Below are 14072 nucleotides of genomic sequence, written 5' to 3'. Positions count from 1 at the left end.
AACCCCTTCAGGTATTCACACCCTAACCCACACATGAAGACCTCCATTCCATTCTCTTTGATTCTTTTTTTTTTTTTAAAGAAGCAACATGTTTTGCAAAGGAGCCTGAAGAGAGAGGACAGACAGGTTTATGCAATGGCAAAAAATAGCTACACCAGAGGAGGAGAATTAGGCAGGGTGTTATTGGGGCTCATTCCAGGGACTGTGCTCCTTTGAAAAGCCTCTCGGATTAAATTCCTGGCTGGGAGATGTTTCTGATTCAGTAACTCATGACTGTTTACAAATGCAGGTGTCCAAGGGCAAAGAAGAGAGTTTTAAAAATCCCATTTGAATAAGGGCCATTTTTAGATTCTTCCTCTAATTCCTCTGTTCATTCAACATGTATGCAGTAGTTTTAGGCTGTCTTGTGGGGCAGAGTTTTGAGGAGATGGAAGTCATCAAGTTGATTCAGACATGGATCCTGCTCTCCAGAAGCACATGGTCCATCAGGGCAGAAAGAGATTGTCTAAATTATATAATCCAGGGCCTCCCTGGTGGCGCAGTGGTTGAGAGTCCGCCTGCCGATGCAGGGGACTCGGGTTCGTGCCCCGGTCCGGGAAGGTCCCACATGCCGCGGAGCGGCTGGGCCCGTGAGCCATGGCCGCTGAGCCTGCGCGTCCGGAGCCTGTGCTCCACAACGGGAGAGGCCACAACAGTGAGAGGCCCACGTACCGCAAAAAAAAAAAAAAAAAAAAAAAATTATATAATCCAAATATAATGTGATAAAGGTCACGAGTACAGCTAACATGCTGGGGATGCTATCAGTATACTTCCTCTCCAATAAATACTGCCATGAACAGTGTTTCCAGCACAATTGTCCAGGGACCCAGAGATCCAGGAAGGCCATGGGTGATAGCTCAGCATGACTCAGCCATGTATATTGCACAGCATGACTCAGCCATGTATATTGCACAGCACGACTCAGCCATGTACATTTGCTGGCTCTGGACTGAACACTGGCCCCCACAGGTGGCCGGCAGGAAGATGACAGTGGCGAGTTAAGTGTAAACAGCTCTATCTCCACAAGCCTTATCTTTACTGTTTACAGGATGATGTGACAGCCACATTTCTCAGTGCTTTCACGACTTCTCCTCTCTGACATTTTCTATTCAGGTCTGCAACTTGTGAATGAAGAATCTTACGAGCTATATTAGTCAGTTATTGCTGCACTAATGCTATGTGAAAACAACCCTAAATCTCTCCATAGCTCACAACCGTAAACATTTATGTTCATGGATCTGTCAGTCAGTTGAGATCTGGCTGATCCGGGCTGAGCTGGACCGGATTCCACATTGCTGATCCTGTTGAGGTCTGTTTTGCATTACGGGGCTCAGGATCTCAGATCACAGAAATGCAAGATCCCGGGAACACGAGACGGCGAGCCAGACTGTGTGATGGCTCTCAAAGAATTTAGCCCACACTGTCTCTTCCACCCGTATTTTTTTGGTCAGAGCAAGTCATACGTGGCCTGGGTCAAGATCGAGAAGGCGGGGCAGTAAATGTTGCCTACATGAGTGGGAGAAACTGCCGAGTTACAGGGCATGGATGAAATTCCTGTCATTCCTATCTAATCAGCTATAAGGGATTGCCATTCTCCTCAAGTGTGAGATCTAGAAGGAAGTGACCTCTTTCCATGTAGTGGAGTTGTTGCGGACCCGTGGGTGCTGAGACACCAGTGCCAGTGCCCCTGCGTGGTTGTAGCTGAAATGATCATCACTGTAGAGACTTGAAGACGTTTGTCCCTGCCTTCAGATAAGTTTTGCACCTGCTGCTTCACAAACAGTGAAGGAAACACATCATCTTTCTTTTCGGTGTTACTTGCCTGTTTATTTCCTTCCTCCTGCCCCAGATCCACAGTTGTCATGCTGCTCCAACCCCCACGTTAATAGCTGCTCCATTTCAACTTCATCTTACTCAGCTGTCTGGCAATTCTGGAGGTCCTCCGCCCTCCTCTCTCATTCAGCCCAGGGCTGCAACGTTGCTGTAAATACCTGCCTACATTTCTGGAGCTCACTGATGAAGGACAGGCTTGAGAATGGGCTGGGTTGTTTGTTGCAGGTCCTGTCTTTAGAAGTTGAGGTCTACTTCTCCACTAAGAACTTTTATTTATTTATTTATTTTTATTTGGAGATGGGACCTTTTGGGAGGTAATTAGGTCATGAGGGTGGAGCCTTTTTTTTTTTTTTTTTTTTGCAGTACGCGGGCCTCTCACTGTTGTGGCCTCTCCCATTGCGGAGCACAGGCTCCGGACGCGCAGGCTCAGCGGCCATGGCTCACGGGCCCAGCCGCTCCGCGGCATGTGGGATCTTCCCGGACCGGGGCACGAACCCGCGTCGCCTGCATTGGCAGGCGGACTCTCAACCACTGCGCCACCAGGGAAGCCCTCCACTAAGAACTTTTAAATGAGCATGCTCTCAAAAGAACCTCATATACTCATAGAATATGGGCTTTAGCAATCATCTAGTCAACCCCACTTTTCACAGACAAAGCAAATGAGGCCAGAGAATCTAGTTCATGAAAGAACTAAGACTGGGGCCTTGAACTTGGGATTCTCAGTCCAGTGGAGCCAGTGTCCCACCACATCCATCCTTCCTCCAAGGGAGTTAGTTTCACTGTTATTGAAATTATCATGAACATGGTGGCAGGATACTAGATGAAATTAAAAAAATATGTGGACCGGGCGGGGGCTCTGGACTCCATTTACACACCTGCCTAAGGACCCCATAACTAGCAAATTAGGCTACTATTTGGTCTAGGAAAAGGAGAACTCAGCTAAAATGCAAAGATAAAGAGTCAATCACTTGTGATCTTCTAAAGGCCCAGGGAAGGAGACAGCCCTCCCTACCAGCTCTGGCATTCCCAAGGCAATCTCAGAGAAAGCTGGAGGATGGAGGGAGAGAGATGACGGGTTGTATCTGTGACTGTATTCAGTTTACCACGACCAGAACTGAAATTTGAAATTGATGCTATAATAGAAAAATAGAGCAAATTACCATTTTTCCATACCCGAGTTTGTACCTACAGTCTGTTGGCAGGATAACGACACGAATGGCTAGTGCTGCAAGTGGAAGTAGAAGTGATACTGCTAGCTAATATCTATAGAAAAAGATCTGAAGGATTTAAACATGAAATACATTTGTTTTGCTTATATGCATTTAAAATTGTTCCACAATAGGGACTTCCCTTCTGGCGTAGTGGTTAAGAATCTGCCTGTTATTGCAGGGGACATGGGTTTGAGCCCTGATCCGGGAAGATCCCACATGCTGCGGAGCAACTAAGTCCGTGCGCCACAACTACTGAGCCTGCGCTCTAGAGCCCATGAGCCACAACTACTGAGCCCTCGTGCCACAACTACTGAAGCCTGCGTGCTCAGCAACAAAAGAAGCCACCGCAATGAGAAGCGCACGCACTGCAACGAAGCGTAACCCCCACTTGCCGCAACTAGAGAAAGCCCGCGCGCATTAACGAAGACCCAAATAGATAAGTTTATTAAAAAAAAAAGTTCCACAATAAACATGTACTGTTTTTGTAATTTAAAAATATATTATTTTAATTTAAAAACAATTACCTCCCAGCCTCCCCTACTCTCTCCCACTTGATTCAAATCCTCCCAGTTTTTGCTTATTTTTGGCATGACCCACATACCTTGGCACTGGAATTGTTCCTCGTGGTGTCTTTCTTTATTCCATTATAAGTTACTATTTCCCCCAAATCTTCGTGCCTTTGTATTTTCTAGTTTCATTGGTGTTGAGGACTTAGTTGGCCAGTACATCATCAACTGTGAATCTGGAAAGTCAAATTAAACAGAAAAAGAAATAAAAGAACAAGCGCTGAGGTCACTCATCTGCATTTATCATTCTCAAGTGGGGTTTGATATAGATACTCTGTATTTATTAGTGATGTATGTCCTACTTCAAAAATACTTGAAGGGACTTAGAAAGAAAAGCTATCAAGATATGATTTGATCAAAACTGAAACAGCAGTGGATGGAAGTTTAACTCCTTTTAACAGGTGTGGGAGGCTGCCAGGGCAGTCAGGTGGGGAGACTGACCAACCGGATCTTCTTGGTACATTCTGATGTGTGTTGTGGGATGAGGTGGGGGAAGGCCCCTTAGGCCAGCTGGGGGCAGGGGGAGGCTTCTGAGAAGGTTCCCTGGTGGAGATGTCTCCTAGACTAAGTCCTGAAGGATGAGAGTTAGCCAGGGAAAGGAATGTCCATAGAAGTGGTAAGGAAACCTGGGCTAATGAAAGTTCTACACCCAAGCTTTACTTCTAGTTCCAGGTTTTTGGCAAACAAGACAAAAACAAAAATACATCGTGCTATTTATTTCTTACTGTGTGACAAAGGGGACATAACTTTCTAGGAACCAAAAATGAAACGCCAGTACAGTGATTCTCTAGTTTTTATCGTGTGTGAAAATGCCCCCAAGCATCATCAAAAATGCAGAGTTCTGGAGCTCAGCTACAGTGACTCAGACTCAGCAGTGCTGGGGTGGGGTCCAAGGCTACGCATTTGAACAAACTCCCCGAATAATTCTGGGGTAGGTGCCCCCACCCCCAGCCCACCTAAAAAATACTGCCGTAAAGGGAATTTTTTATCTGCCTACTCATTCATTCAAAAAAACAAACCAGGGCTTCCCTGGTGGTGCAGTGGTTGAGAGTCCACCTGCCGATGCAGGGGACATGGGTTCGTGCCCCGGTCCGGGAAGATCCCACGTGCCGCGGAGCAGCTGGGCCCGTGAGCCATGGCAGCTGGGCCTGCGCGTCCGGAGCCTGTGCTCCGCAACGGGAGAGGCCACAACAGTGAGAGGCCTGCGTACCGGAAAAAAAAAAAAAACAGAACAAGACATACACTGTCCTAAACGCTGTGGCTAGACTGGAGAACCAGACAGAGAAGCCTCCTGCCCGCAGGGGCTTGCTGATCACTGAGAGGAGGGCCCTGAATCTCCAGACCAGCCAGCTTCTTCTCCTCAGGCGCTCCCCACAGGACCCTCCAGACCAGAGCCCACGCGCCACTTCAGCTCCTAACTTCAAACCTTCTCAGTTTCGTTTTTGGTGAACAGACCATCTGCTTAGGCCCTGAAGACTCTGTCGTGGAGGTGTAATAGGGAAGAATCTTTTGTACTCTATTGCAAGTTAATCACAAAAGGGATGTTGCCTGTAAGCTTAAATTATACATAATGGCCCATCTCCGGGAATCCTGCCTCCCAGGTAATGAGCATCAAGCTAAAATACCTTTGTTTGGCTCACAGGAAACATCCTGACCAGGTCCACCAGTGAATGACTGCAGGAAGGAAGAAATGAACACGTTCCCCTCTGGAGGCTGATGGGAACCAGGAAGTGTTTGACTTTACTCCCTCCCCTTCTAGTATAAAAGGAGGCTGAATTCTAACTCAGGCAAGATGGTTCCTTGGGGTATGAGTCCACCATCTCTCGGTCTGCTGGCTTTCCAAATAAAGTCATTATTCCTTGCCCCAGCAACTCGTCTCTCGATTATTGGCCTGTCGTGCAGCCAGCAGTATGACCTTAGACTCAGTAACAGAGGAGGTCCAGGCTGAAGCTGCTGGAATTCCCCAAATCCTGCAACAGCTTCTCGGAGTGACCAGCTGAAGGGTGAGTGACCAGGGTCAGCAGCCAGGATGCAGGGACAGAGCCACTGAGGGTTCTGATGAGTCACAGGGGCTGGTCAAGATGAACCTGGCAGTGTGGACTCCCAGCTTCAAAGGCAGTGTGCTAAAGACTGAATGCTCATGTCCCAGCAAATTCAGATTGGAAGCCCTAACCTCCCATATGGTGGTATTTGGAGACAGGGTCTTTGGGGGGTGATTAGGATTAGATGGGGTTGTTACGGTGAGGCCCTTATGATGACATTAGTGTCCTTGTGAGAAGATATGCTACAGAGCTCGCTCTGTCTCAGTGCTGTGTGAGGACCCAGTAAGAAGGCCGCCGTCTACAGATCAGGAAGGGGGTCCTCACCAGGACTCGATGTTCTGGCCTCTGATCTTGGAATTCCAGCCTCTGAACTATGAGAAAATGTGTCTGTTGTTTAAGCTGCCCAGTCTATGGTATTCTGCATGGCAGCCCAGCTGCCTGAGACACAGTGGAAGTGCTGTCAGGCCCTCTCCTGGCTGGGATTCCCTGAGTGCTCTGGCGTTCTGCCCCAGCCCCTGCCCTGCCCACTCATCTCTCTGGGCACTCCTTTAGACCCTGGGACCTTAACCTGTACCCTCCTAGCTGGCTTTAGAGTGATCTACAGGCCCCACCTGATGTTACTGTTACATTGTCTGAGGGCTTACCCCCTTGTTAAGCAAACAGTGCAGTCTTTAATTACTACCAGCTAGCATTTAGACAGAGAAAGGAGCCCCAGAAAGTGTGTGCAAGTGTGAGTTTGTGTGTGTGTATGTGAACGTGCATGTACATTTGTGAGTGTTCGTGTGGGTGGGTGTTGAGAGACTGTATACAGACCACGGCCAGGGCATATATATGTACATGAAAACAGAACTCAGCAACTGGTCCAAGAAACTGAGCAACGATCCCAGTAAGAGTGGCCCCTAATTATTCCTCTGCTCCTAATTTAGGAGAAGCCAGATATGTAACGCCTAACCAGCCACTGGAACCAGTCACTAGAACTGGCTTCTAGCTCCCCATGCCAACGGCTCCCATCAGGGCACTGAAGCCTCCCCTTTTTTCCACTGTAGAGCTTTCCCACTCCTCTGGTAGACTTTGGGTTTCTGCGTAATGCAAGTCACGGTGGCCGACTCCCTTGCTGTAGCAAGCTCTCGATAAATGGCCTTTGCCATCATTTGGTTGGCCTTCCTGTATTTCCACAGCGTCCGTGAGTGTGTGTAAGCATGTGTAGGGGGTGTGCCTGTGTGTTGGACGTGGCGAGGTTGGCAGCTAGAGGGGGAGAAGGGGGGCGGGTGCACTCCCTGCAAGATCTTATCACTTCTGGGCTGTTCCCTTGGAGTCCCTCCTCCTTTAGAGCTGACGAGGAGGGGCAGAAGGGAAGGGAGGAGGAATTGGATGAGAGTTGATTGTAAAAGCCAGGCTCTTGTGTGAAAGTCGTAAAGAGCACCTCCAACCAATAACGGGCTTCTCTTCCTGCCCTCCTGAGCAGGAGGGGGCCTCAGGGCACCTCCTAGGCACCCTACCTCCTTACCTCCCCTCCTCCTACCTGCACTGAGAGCCGAAGGCAGGCACCGCTGACCTCACCCCTGGCCCGTGTGCCTGCCGTTCTCTCTGAGGCTCCCCGCTGCCTCACAGCTGTGACTGGGGCCCTGACTTCCTGCCGCGAGTGTATCAGGATTTAATCTGAGGCCAGGTGGCCACTGCCAAAATGAATGGTGGGTAAAATTAGAACAAACAAAGGTAAACAGCCCTTTACCTAGTGCACAGTCACCCTGGGATTTAACTGCAGCCAAGAGATCACAGAGGTGCCACAATTTTCTGATCAATGATGGTAATTTTCTTCCCCTGGAGATCAGCTTATCACTCGAAGGGTCTTAGAGCGCACAGGAGTCAAGAGAAAAGGACAGGGTGATGCAGGGTTTCTCTGCGGCTTATTTTGCACATCATTCTAAGTGATGTAGTGTTTCCCGCTCAGAAGCAACACCGGGCACCCTTAGAGAGACTGAGACACTGGCTGGCAGGGTGTGGGCTCCACGGAGGTCTGTGCTCCAGCCGCAGACACCTGACTCTGCAAAGCCTCCAGCAAGCTGTATTTTAAAATCAAAGAAAAATCAAAGAAACCAAGGCTCACGCCTTGCTGTTGCCAAACACATGCCTCAAGCCTGGGATCCAAGATGGTTTTAATAGAGCGTAAATGGCAAAATGAAGAGGCCTCCCCAGCCCTGGGTCTTCTCTCTGGCACACATGCGTTGCAGCGGGAGAAATGCCCGCTAGTGCAGGGGTGATCGCCCTCAAACTTAGCACTAGAGGGTCTTGGAGCCAGTGGTCTTTTCATTTGCTCATCGATAGTCTGCTTAACAGGGCTTCCTCCATTGTTTTCAAATCGATCGTCCAGTTTTGAACTCTTTTCTTCTTCTGTTTGTTCTGTATTGTCACCTAGAGTGCAAAAGCATATTTTATCAGGAATTGACTTAACTGCCAGTTTAAAATATCGAAATGCAGACTGTAAATCCATTAACACGGATTAGTACGTGAATCTTCAACCTACTTCTGTGGATAAGAACTGAGATAAGCGGTGACGAATGACAGTGAAGAGCAGCAAATTCACTAAACAAAAAATTAATGGCCATGTCAGGGGCTGAAGAATCCAGTCACCTCGTGCGCTCACAGCAGTTGGATCAGTGAAGATGGTATGGACCAGAAGCTGGTGACTCACGATAGGCTGCCGGCAAAGGGTTAGAGATGAGATGGGTGTCTGATGCCTCTCTCTGTCTGCCTGTCTCTCTTGGCACTATAACAAACATGATTATGAAATTCCATTCTTTTTTTGTGGTTTTTCTATAAACTTTATTTCTCAAAACGGTCTTATGATATTTGTGAGATAAATACTCAACAGTTATGATGAAATTCCATTCTGCAGTGTTTAGGACCTAGACCTAAACCAAGGGGACTTCAATAGGACACAGAAAACCTAACCTACTCTAATCGCCCCAAACACTGCTATGAACTATCACCTCCTTCCTGTATTGTTTCAATTGGGTAGGATTTCCACCCCCATTCTAATCCAACTCAGTTCTATTTTGTTTGTTGTTAACAACCTCTGAGAAAATAGTCATTCAAGAAGGAAGAAAGGTAAAATACAGAATTTTTTCCCCCCGAGAACATATTCTGCTTTGGAAATAGGCCCCTTAAAAGATCATTTATCTCTTATCATAGATCCAGCAATCGAGCTCCTTGGTATTTTCCCAAAGGAGTTGAAAATTTATGTCTACACAAATAGCCGTACACGGATGCTTCTAGCAGCTTTGTTCCTCATCGCCAAAACATGGAAGCAACCTCGATGTCCTTCAGTAGGTGAATGGATAAATAAACTGTGGTCCATCCAGACAATGGAATATTATTCAGCACTAAAAAGAAATGAGCTCTCAAGCCAGGAAGAGACATGGAGGAAACTTAAATGCATTTCACTAAGTGAAAGAAGCCAGTCCGAAAAGGCTACGTACTTCATGAGTCTAACTATCTGTCATTTTGGAAAAGGCAAAACTGTGGTGACAGTAAAAAGATCAGTAGTTGTCAGCAGTGGTGGAGAGGGATGCATGAACGGGTGGAGCACAGAGGAGTTTTAGGGCAGGGAAACTACTCAGTATAATACTATAATGATGATACCTATCATTACTATACCTTTGTCCAAACCCACAGCATATACAACGCCAAGAGTGAATTCTAATGTGGACTGTGGACTTGGGGTGGTTATGATGTACCCATGTAAGTTTATCAATGGTAACAAATGTACCACTCTGCAGGGGGTATTGATAATGGGGGAGGCTGTGCATGTTTGGGGACTGGGGGTACATGGAAAATCCCTGTGCTTTCCTCTTAATTTTGCTGTGAACTGAAAACTGCTCTAAAAATTAAAGTCTTTATAATGAAAAAAGATAAACCAACCAAACCTAAAAAGATGATTTCTCTCTGGAGAAGAAGAGCACACCCTTCAGGCATGGGTGTAGCATCGTCCTTTCCCTTCTGATGAGCTGTGGGGGGCAGGGCATTCAGGGCCCAAGGAGGAGCATGTGCCCGACCAGAGAGAAGTGGGATGGCCATTTCCTGACAGCACAGGTGTCCCTACTGTCTGGTGTCCAATATGGTAGCCACTAGCCACATGGAGTTACTTAAATTTACATTAAAAAAATAAAAACTAACAATTCACTTCTCACTAGCCCTATTTCGAGTACTCAGCAGCCTATGTGGCTAATGGCTACTGTATTGGACCTCTCAGATTCAGAACATTTCCATCATGTCAGCAAGTTCTACCGGAGAGCGCTGCTCTAGACTCCAGGCAGCCCCGGAGGCTGACCTGGAGTCTGAGGATCAATAAAATCACAAATCGAGAACCGACCCCCAGTCCCAGATTCTGAATGACATCTGAGCAACGGACACTGCTTCCACGGGGACAATGTCAAAAGACGGAGGCCCATGAGGGGCTGGGACAGAAAAGGGCTTGAGAGGCGTGTTAACTAAATCAGTGCTTGAAGAGCGACTTCTCTTTGGCAATTCTTGCTGGTCTGACAGGCTCCTGCCGAATTACATCACTTCCTAAAAAACAGGCAAACACCTCTGCTTCAAGTCAGCACCGACCCAAACAAGCAGGAAACAGGAAACGTTTACGTTTCTGCGGGGCTGAAACTGCGCGCAGCATCACGATGCCGGGGCGCGCGTATCCCGAGGCTCGCCGCGCCGCCCTCATCTTCGCCCTGGTCATCGCGTTCCTCCCCACCCGCCAGGCGCAGGGTAAGCACCCCTAGGCTTTCCACTCCAGGCGAGGAGGATAATGAACGCTTGTCTCGTGCCGAGGCTACAGAACTCTGCCGGGGAGGGTAACACCCAGAAAAATCTAAGCCTTCCTGTGAAAAAAGTGGAGAAAAGTCGAACTGTCTTTTTTGGGGGGAAGGAGGGAGGAGGGACTTGGCTTCGTTTGCAGCCGGCTAATCCAGCTCCAGCTCACTCACTGAATTGACCCCCTTCCCGCAGTCTTTGTTTTCTAAGATGTAATTTACCGGTCCCAGTCATTTACCGGCTTTAATGGGCATATTAAGAAAATGATCAACTCTTTGGCAGTTCCTGTAAAAGAACGTTTCAATCGGCTGAAACAGAGAAATTACGAATTTACTTTTAATAATGTGGGCTGAGAAGTCTGCTGGTTCCAAAAATTCCTGGAAAACTGGGGTATGGACATTTACTACTGGAAAGTAGACTAAAGAAACACCGTAATTAAATTAAAAAAAAAGTAAACAGGAAATTATCTGAGGAATTACCAGGCATCCACTGTAACTTATTAAGTCTTTCATCTGCCTTCCTTTGATCTTGTTACTTTGGGAGAGATTTTCTTTGCATTGATTGCGACAAATGAAGCTTTGTTTTAAAAAGTAATGTGACAAAAAAAAAAAGTAATGTGACTGTAGTGAATCAAAGGTACCAGAAAAGACAAAATATTAAATCTCATAATTATGAGCTAAGAGCAGCCGTTGATTTATTCCCTGACAACAAGTACGATCACCCTCCATTGCCTCTTACAGTTGTGTGGATTTGCCCTTGGGTAAGTAAGCTAGTTGCCTGTGGTTCCTGTTAGTGCCTGCTGCTAGTGTAGAGCTGTAGTGGGGGTGCAGCTATACTGAGTGTACAGCTGTTCTGGGGGTGCAGATGAAGAAACTGAGGTGGAGGAAGGTGAGACCCACCGACAGTCGGCTCTCCTGATTTAGACTCCAGGGTCTCCCCTCTCCCCGCAGGGGATCGACCACGCCCCCTGCCCGGACCTCTGGACCATATTCCTTTCCCTGAGGGGCGTCCCTCAGCACCCACGGGAGCAGGGCCCAGCTACCCCTCTTCACCTCTTTTAACTCTCACAGCCACCACACTTGCCTCAAACACGCTCCTGAGAATGACATTTAACCTGCCTGAGTAGTTTCTTGAGCATCTGAAGATGATTGACTCAAAGTGTCTGCAATTCAGGAGGTGCAAAGGACTCAGTGAAAGGTGTCCCTCTGAGACCTGTATCTGATCAGTGACTCTTCCCCTGAAAGAGCTCCGGTGGCTCCTCATTTATGGCCCCTAGTGTCTCACTGCAACCTCCTTTCCACGGTATCTCCTTCTGTCTCCCTTCTGCTCCCCAGCTGCAGCCCCTCAGTCACGGTACAGAGTGTATGCTCCAGGCCTCTGGGGCTCTGGCCACAAGTGATGACAAGTTCCATTTTTTTTCTACTGAATGAATGCCTATGCCTATGCCTATGCTCAGACTGAATGTTACCTCTTCTTTGGTGTCTCTCTCACTGCCCCTTCCCTGGCACGCTGCCTGTTGTGCCCCCAGAGACCTAAACTTCTGTAAACCCAGCTAACCACCTGGAATCATAACTGTGTCTGTGTCCATGCCTCCCACCAGGCTGTGAGCACCTCCAGGGAAAAGAAAATCCCCTTTTGTTCATCTTTGATTTCCCCAAATCTTGTAAGGGGTCATCATAAATTAGGAACTCAGTTATTCTTGATAAATACTAAAATCGTCCTAGAATGGATATGAGACTGATCACTGAAGACTGATGAGCTCCTGAGAGCAGGTAGTGTTAGGATGTCAGGAGAAGTGGAAGATGCAAAGCTGCATTTCAGGGGGGCACAGGGATTATCTGAATCACCTCACACACTCACCTGTCTCCATTCCCAGTGCCTGAAAGTGCAAAACTGCCCACTTGCAAGCAGCTGTATAATCAAAGCTTACTACTTTGAGATTAGCCAAGGGAAAGGCTGTTCTAAATTAAGGACTGAATATATATGGTAAAATTAAATAAGGTATATCCTTTTGAGCTAATGGTGCCTAAGACTTTAGGACGTGAGTTCGTTTAAAGGTGTCACAGTTGTATCTATTTCTTTGAATTCTTCAAAAAATACCTTGGAGATGTTTGGTAAAAGAATCCGATCTACCGAACAGCCTGATTCTCCTTTGCAAGCATAATCCAGGTTTATCTCAAGTCAAGCCTTTATTAACCACAAATAGGCAACATTATTTAATAACTGCAGTTACCTGAGACCAGCATCATTATGGTTGAGTCAGCATCTTTTTTGCTTTATGTAGATAGAGTCTGGTGCAGAACTGATTACTATCACAAGTGAAATAATCCACTTAGAAGTGAGAGAAATGAGAAAATAGCTTTTCTGGGATTTTGACAAAACAGATGAGAATAATTAAAGAAAAGCTCTGGGCCTAGGTATGTTGGCCAGTGTAGGATGCTAAGAAAGTTCAGACTCAAGGCAACATTCTGCCCGTGGAATGAAGGGCCACCTCATTCCTTACCCTGTGCCCTCTCAGTGTCAGCTTAACACTATCAGAAAGCTAAAAGCAACTTCCAGATACCAAAAGCACGGGATTTATTAGCTGCTAAAAGCAGAACGGTCTGTAGAAAAAAGAGCAAAAAGTCACAAGGCAGAAATAAGGCCTCTGTAACTGTTTTGGTGACCAGAGCTAAACATGGAATTTGACAGAGAGGACTAGGAGATTTTTCTGGGCTGTTTCAGAACAGTAAGGATCATATAATTATTGGACGAACCTTCAGAAGGAGAGAAAGAAGAGAAGAAAATACAGGTTGCAAAGATGAAACTGCACTTTCTGATACTGTTCTTATTTCAGTGAATGTGACTGCCACCTGCTATTTCCTGGGACAGTCCCAATTTCAAGTAGTAAAAATGATGATGGCCAACATAGATACTGCTCAGTATATGCCTGTTCTGAACACAGGACCAACTCATTTAATTCTCATAACAAATCTTATACAGTGGCTACTATTTTACAGATGAGAAAACAGGCACAGAGGGGTTAACTGACTTGCCCAAGGTCACACAGCTAAGTAGTGGATCTAAGTAAGATTCAGCCTCAGGAGTCCACGCTCTAACAATACACTGTATTACCTCTGGGTTTTCAGGCTCTGTGTCTAGTTTTAGGTTTGGAAAAGTATGTCTCTGGTGCCTTCCTGACTGTGTAGGTGTATCACACAAACTCTTGGCTGGGCTGTAAGTTGATCACATGTTCATAAAGGAGCTGTATTTGTTTGATTGGGTCAGAGACTGGCTGACAGGAAAAGGGATAGTGGAGTTGGGTTAAACTTTGGCCTGTGGAGGGGAAGGGAGAGGCTGAAAGGTACAGAGTGAGCGACAGAGAATCTGGGGATTAGCATAGTTAAGACCAGAAGCAGGAAAAACAGAATGTTGAAGTCACTGGGTAAGAGGCTTTGGGGTGTGGGAACCAGGGAGAGAAAGCCCAGCCTTCTGTCAGGCAGAGTCACTGCCATGGGAGAGCCCTGCTAAGAACTGACCCCAAGGACCAAACAGCCCTCAGGGCCAAAAAGAAAAGAAAAAAAACAAACAAG

General features: G+C 47.0%; 1 protein-coding gene across 6 annotated transcripts in view; it reads left to right on the top strand.

Annotated features, from left to right (window-relative positions):
• Positions 1-10303: 10303 nt before the first annotated feature.
• Positions 10304-14072, top strand: part of TMEM154 (transmembrane protein 154) — a 47101-nt gene continuing 43332 nt past the window's right edge. For all 6 annotated transcript variants that reach the window (XM_060147794.1, XM_060147793.1, XM_060147791.1 and 3 more), the window contains exon 1: positions 10304-10455. In XM_060147794.1, the coding sequence (XP_060003777.1) occupies positions 10368-10455 (88 nt within the window). In that variant the 5' untranslated portion in view covers positions 10304-10367. The remainder of the gene's footprint in view (positions 10456-14072) is intronic.

The sequence above is a fragment of the Lagenorhynchus albirostris genome, chromosome 4 (assembly GCF_949774975.1).
Source record: "Lagenorhynchus albirostris chromosome 4, mLagAlb1.1, whole genome shotgun sequence".
Taxonomy (NCBI): Eukaryota; Metazoa; Chordata; class Mammalia; order Artiodactyla; family Delphinidae; genus Lagenorhynchus; species Lagenorhynchus albirostris.
The sequence above is the reverse complement of the archived record's forward strand: the minus strand, read 5'-3'. Positions and strand labels throughout refer to the sequence as shown.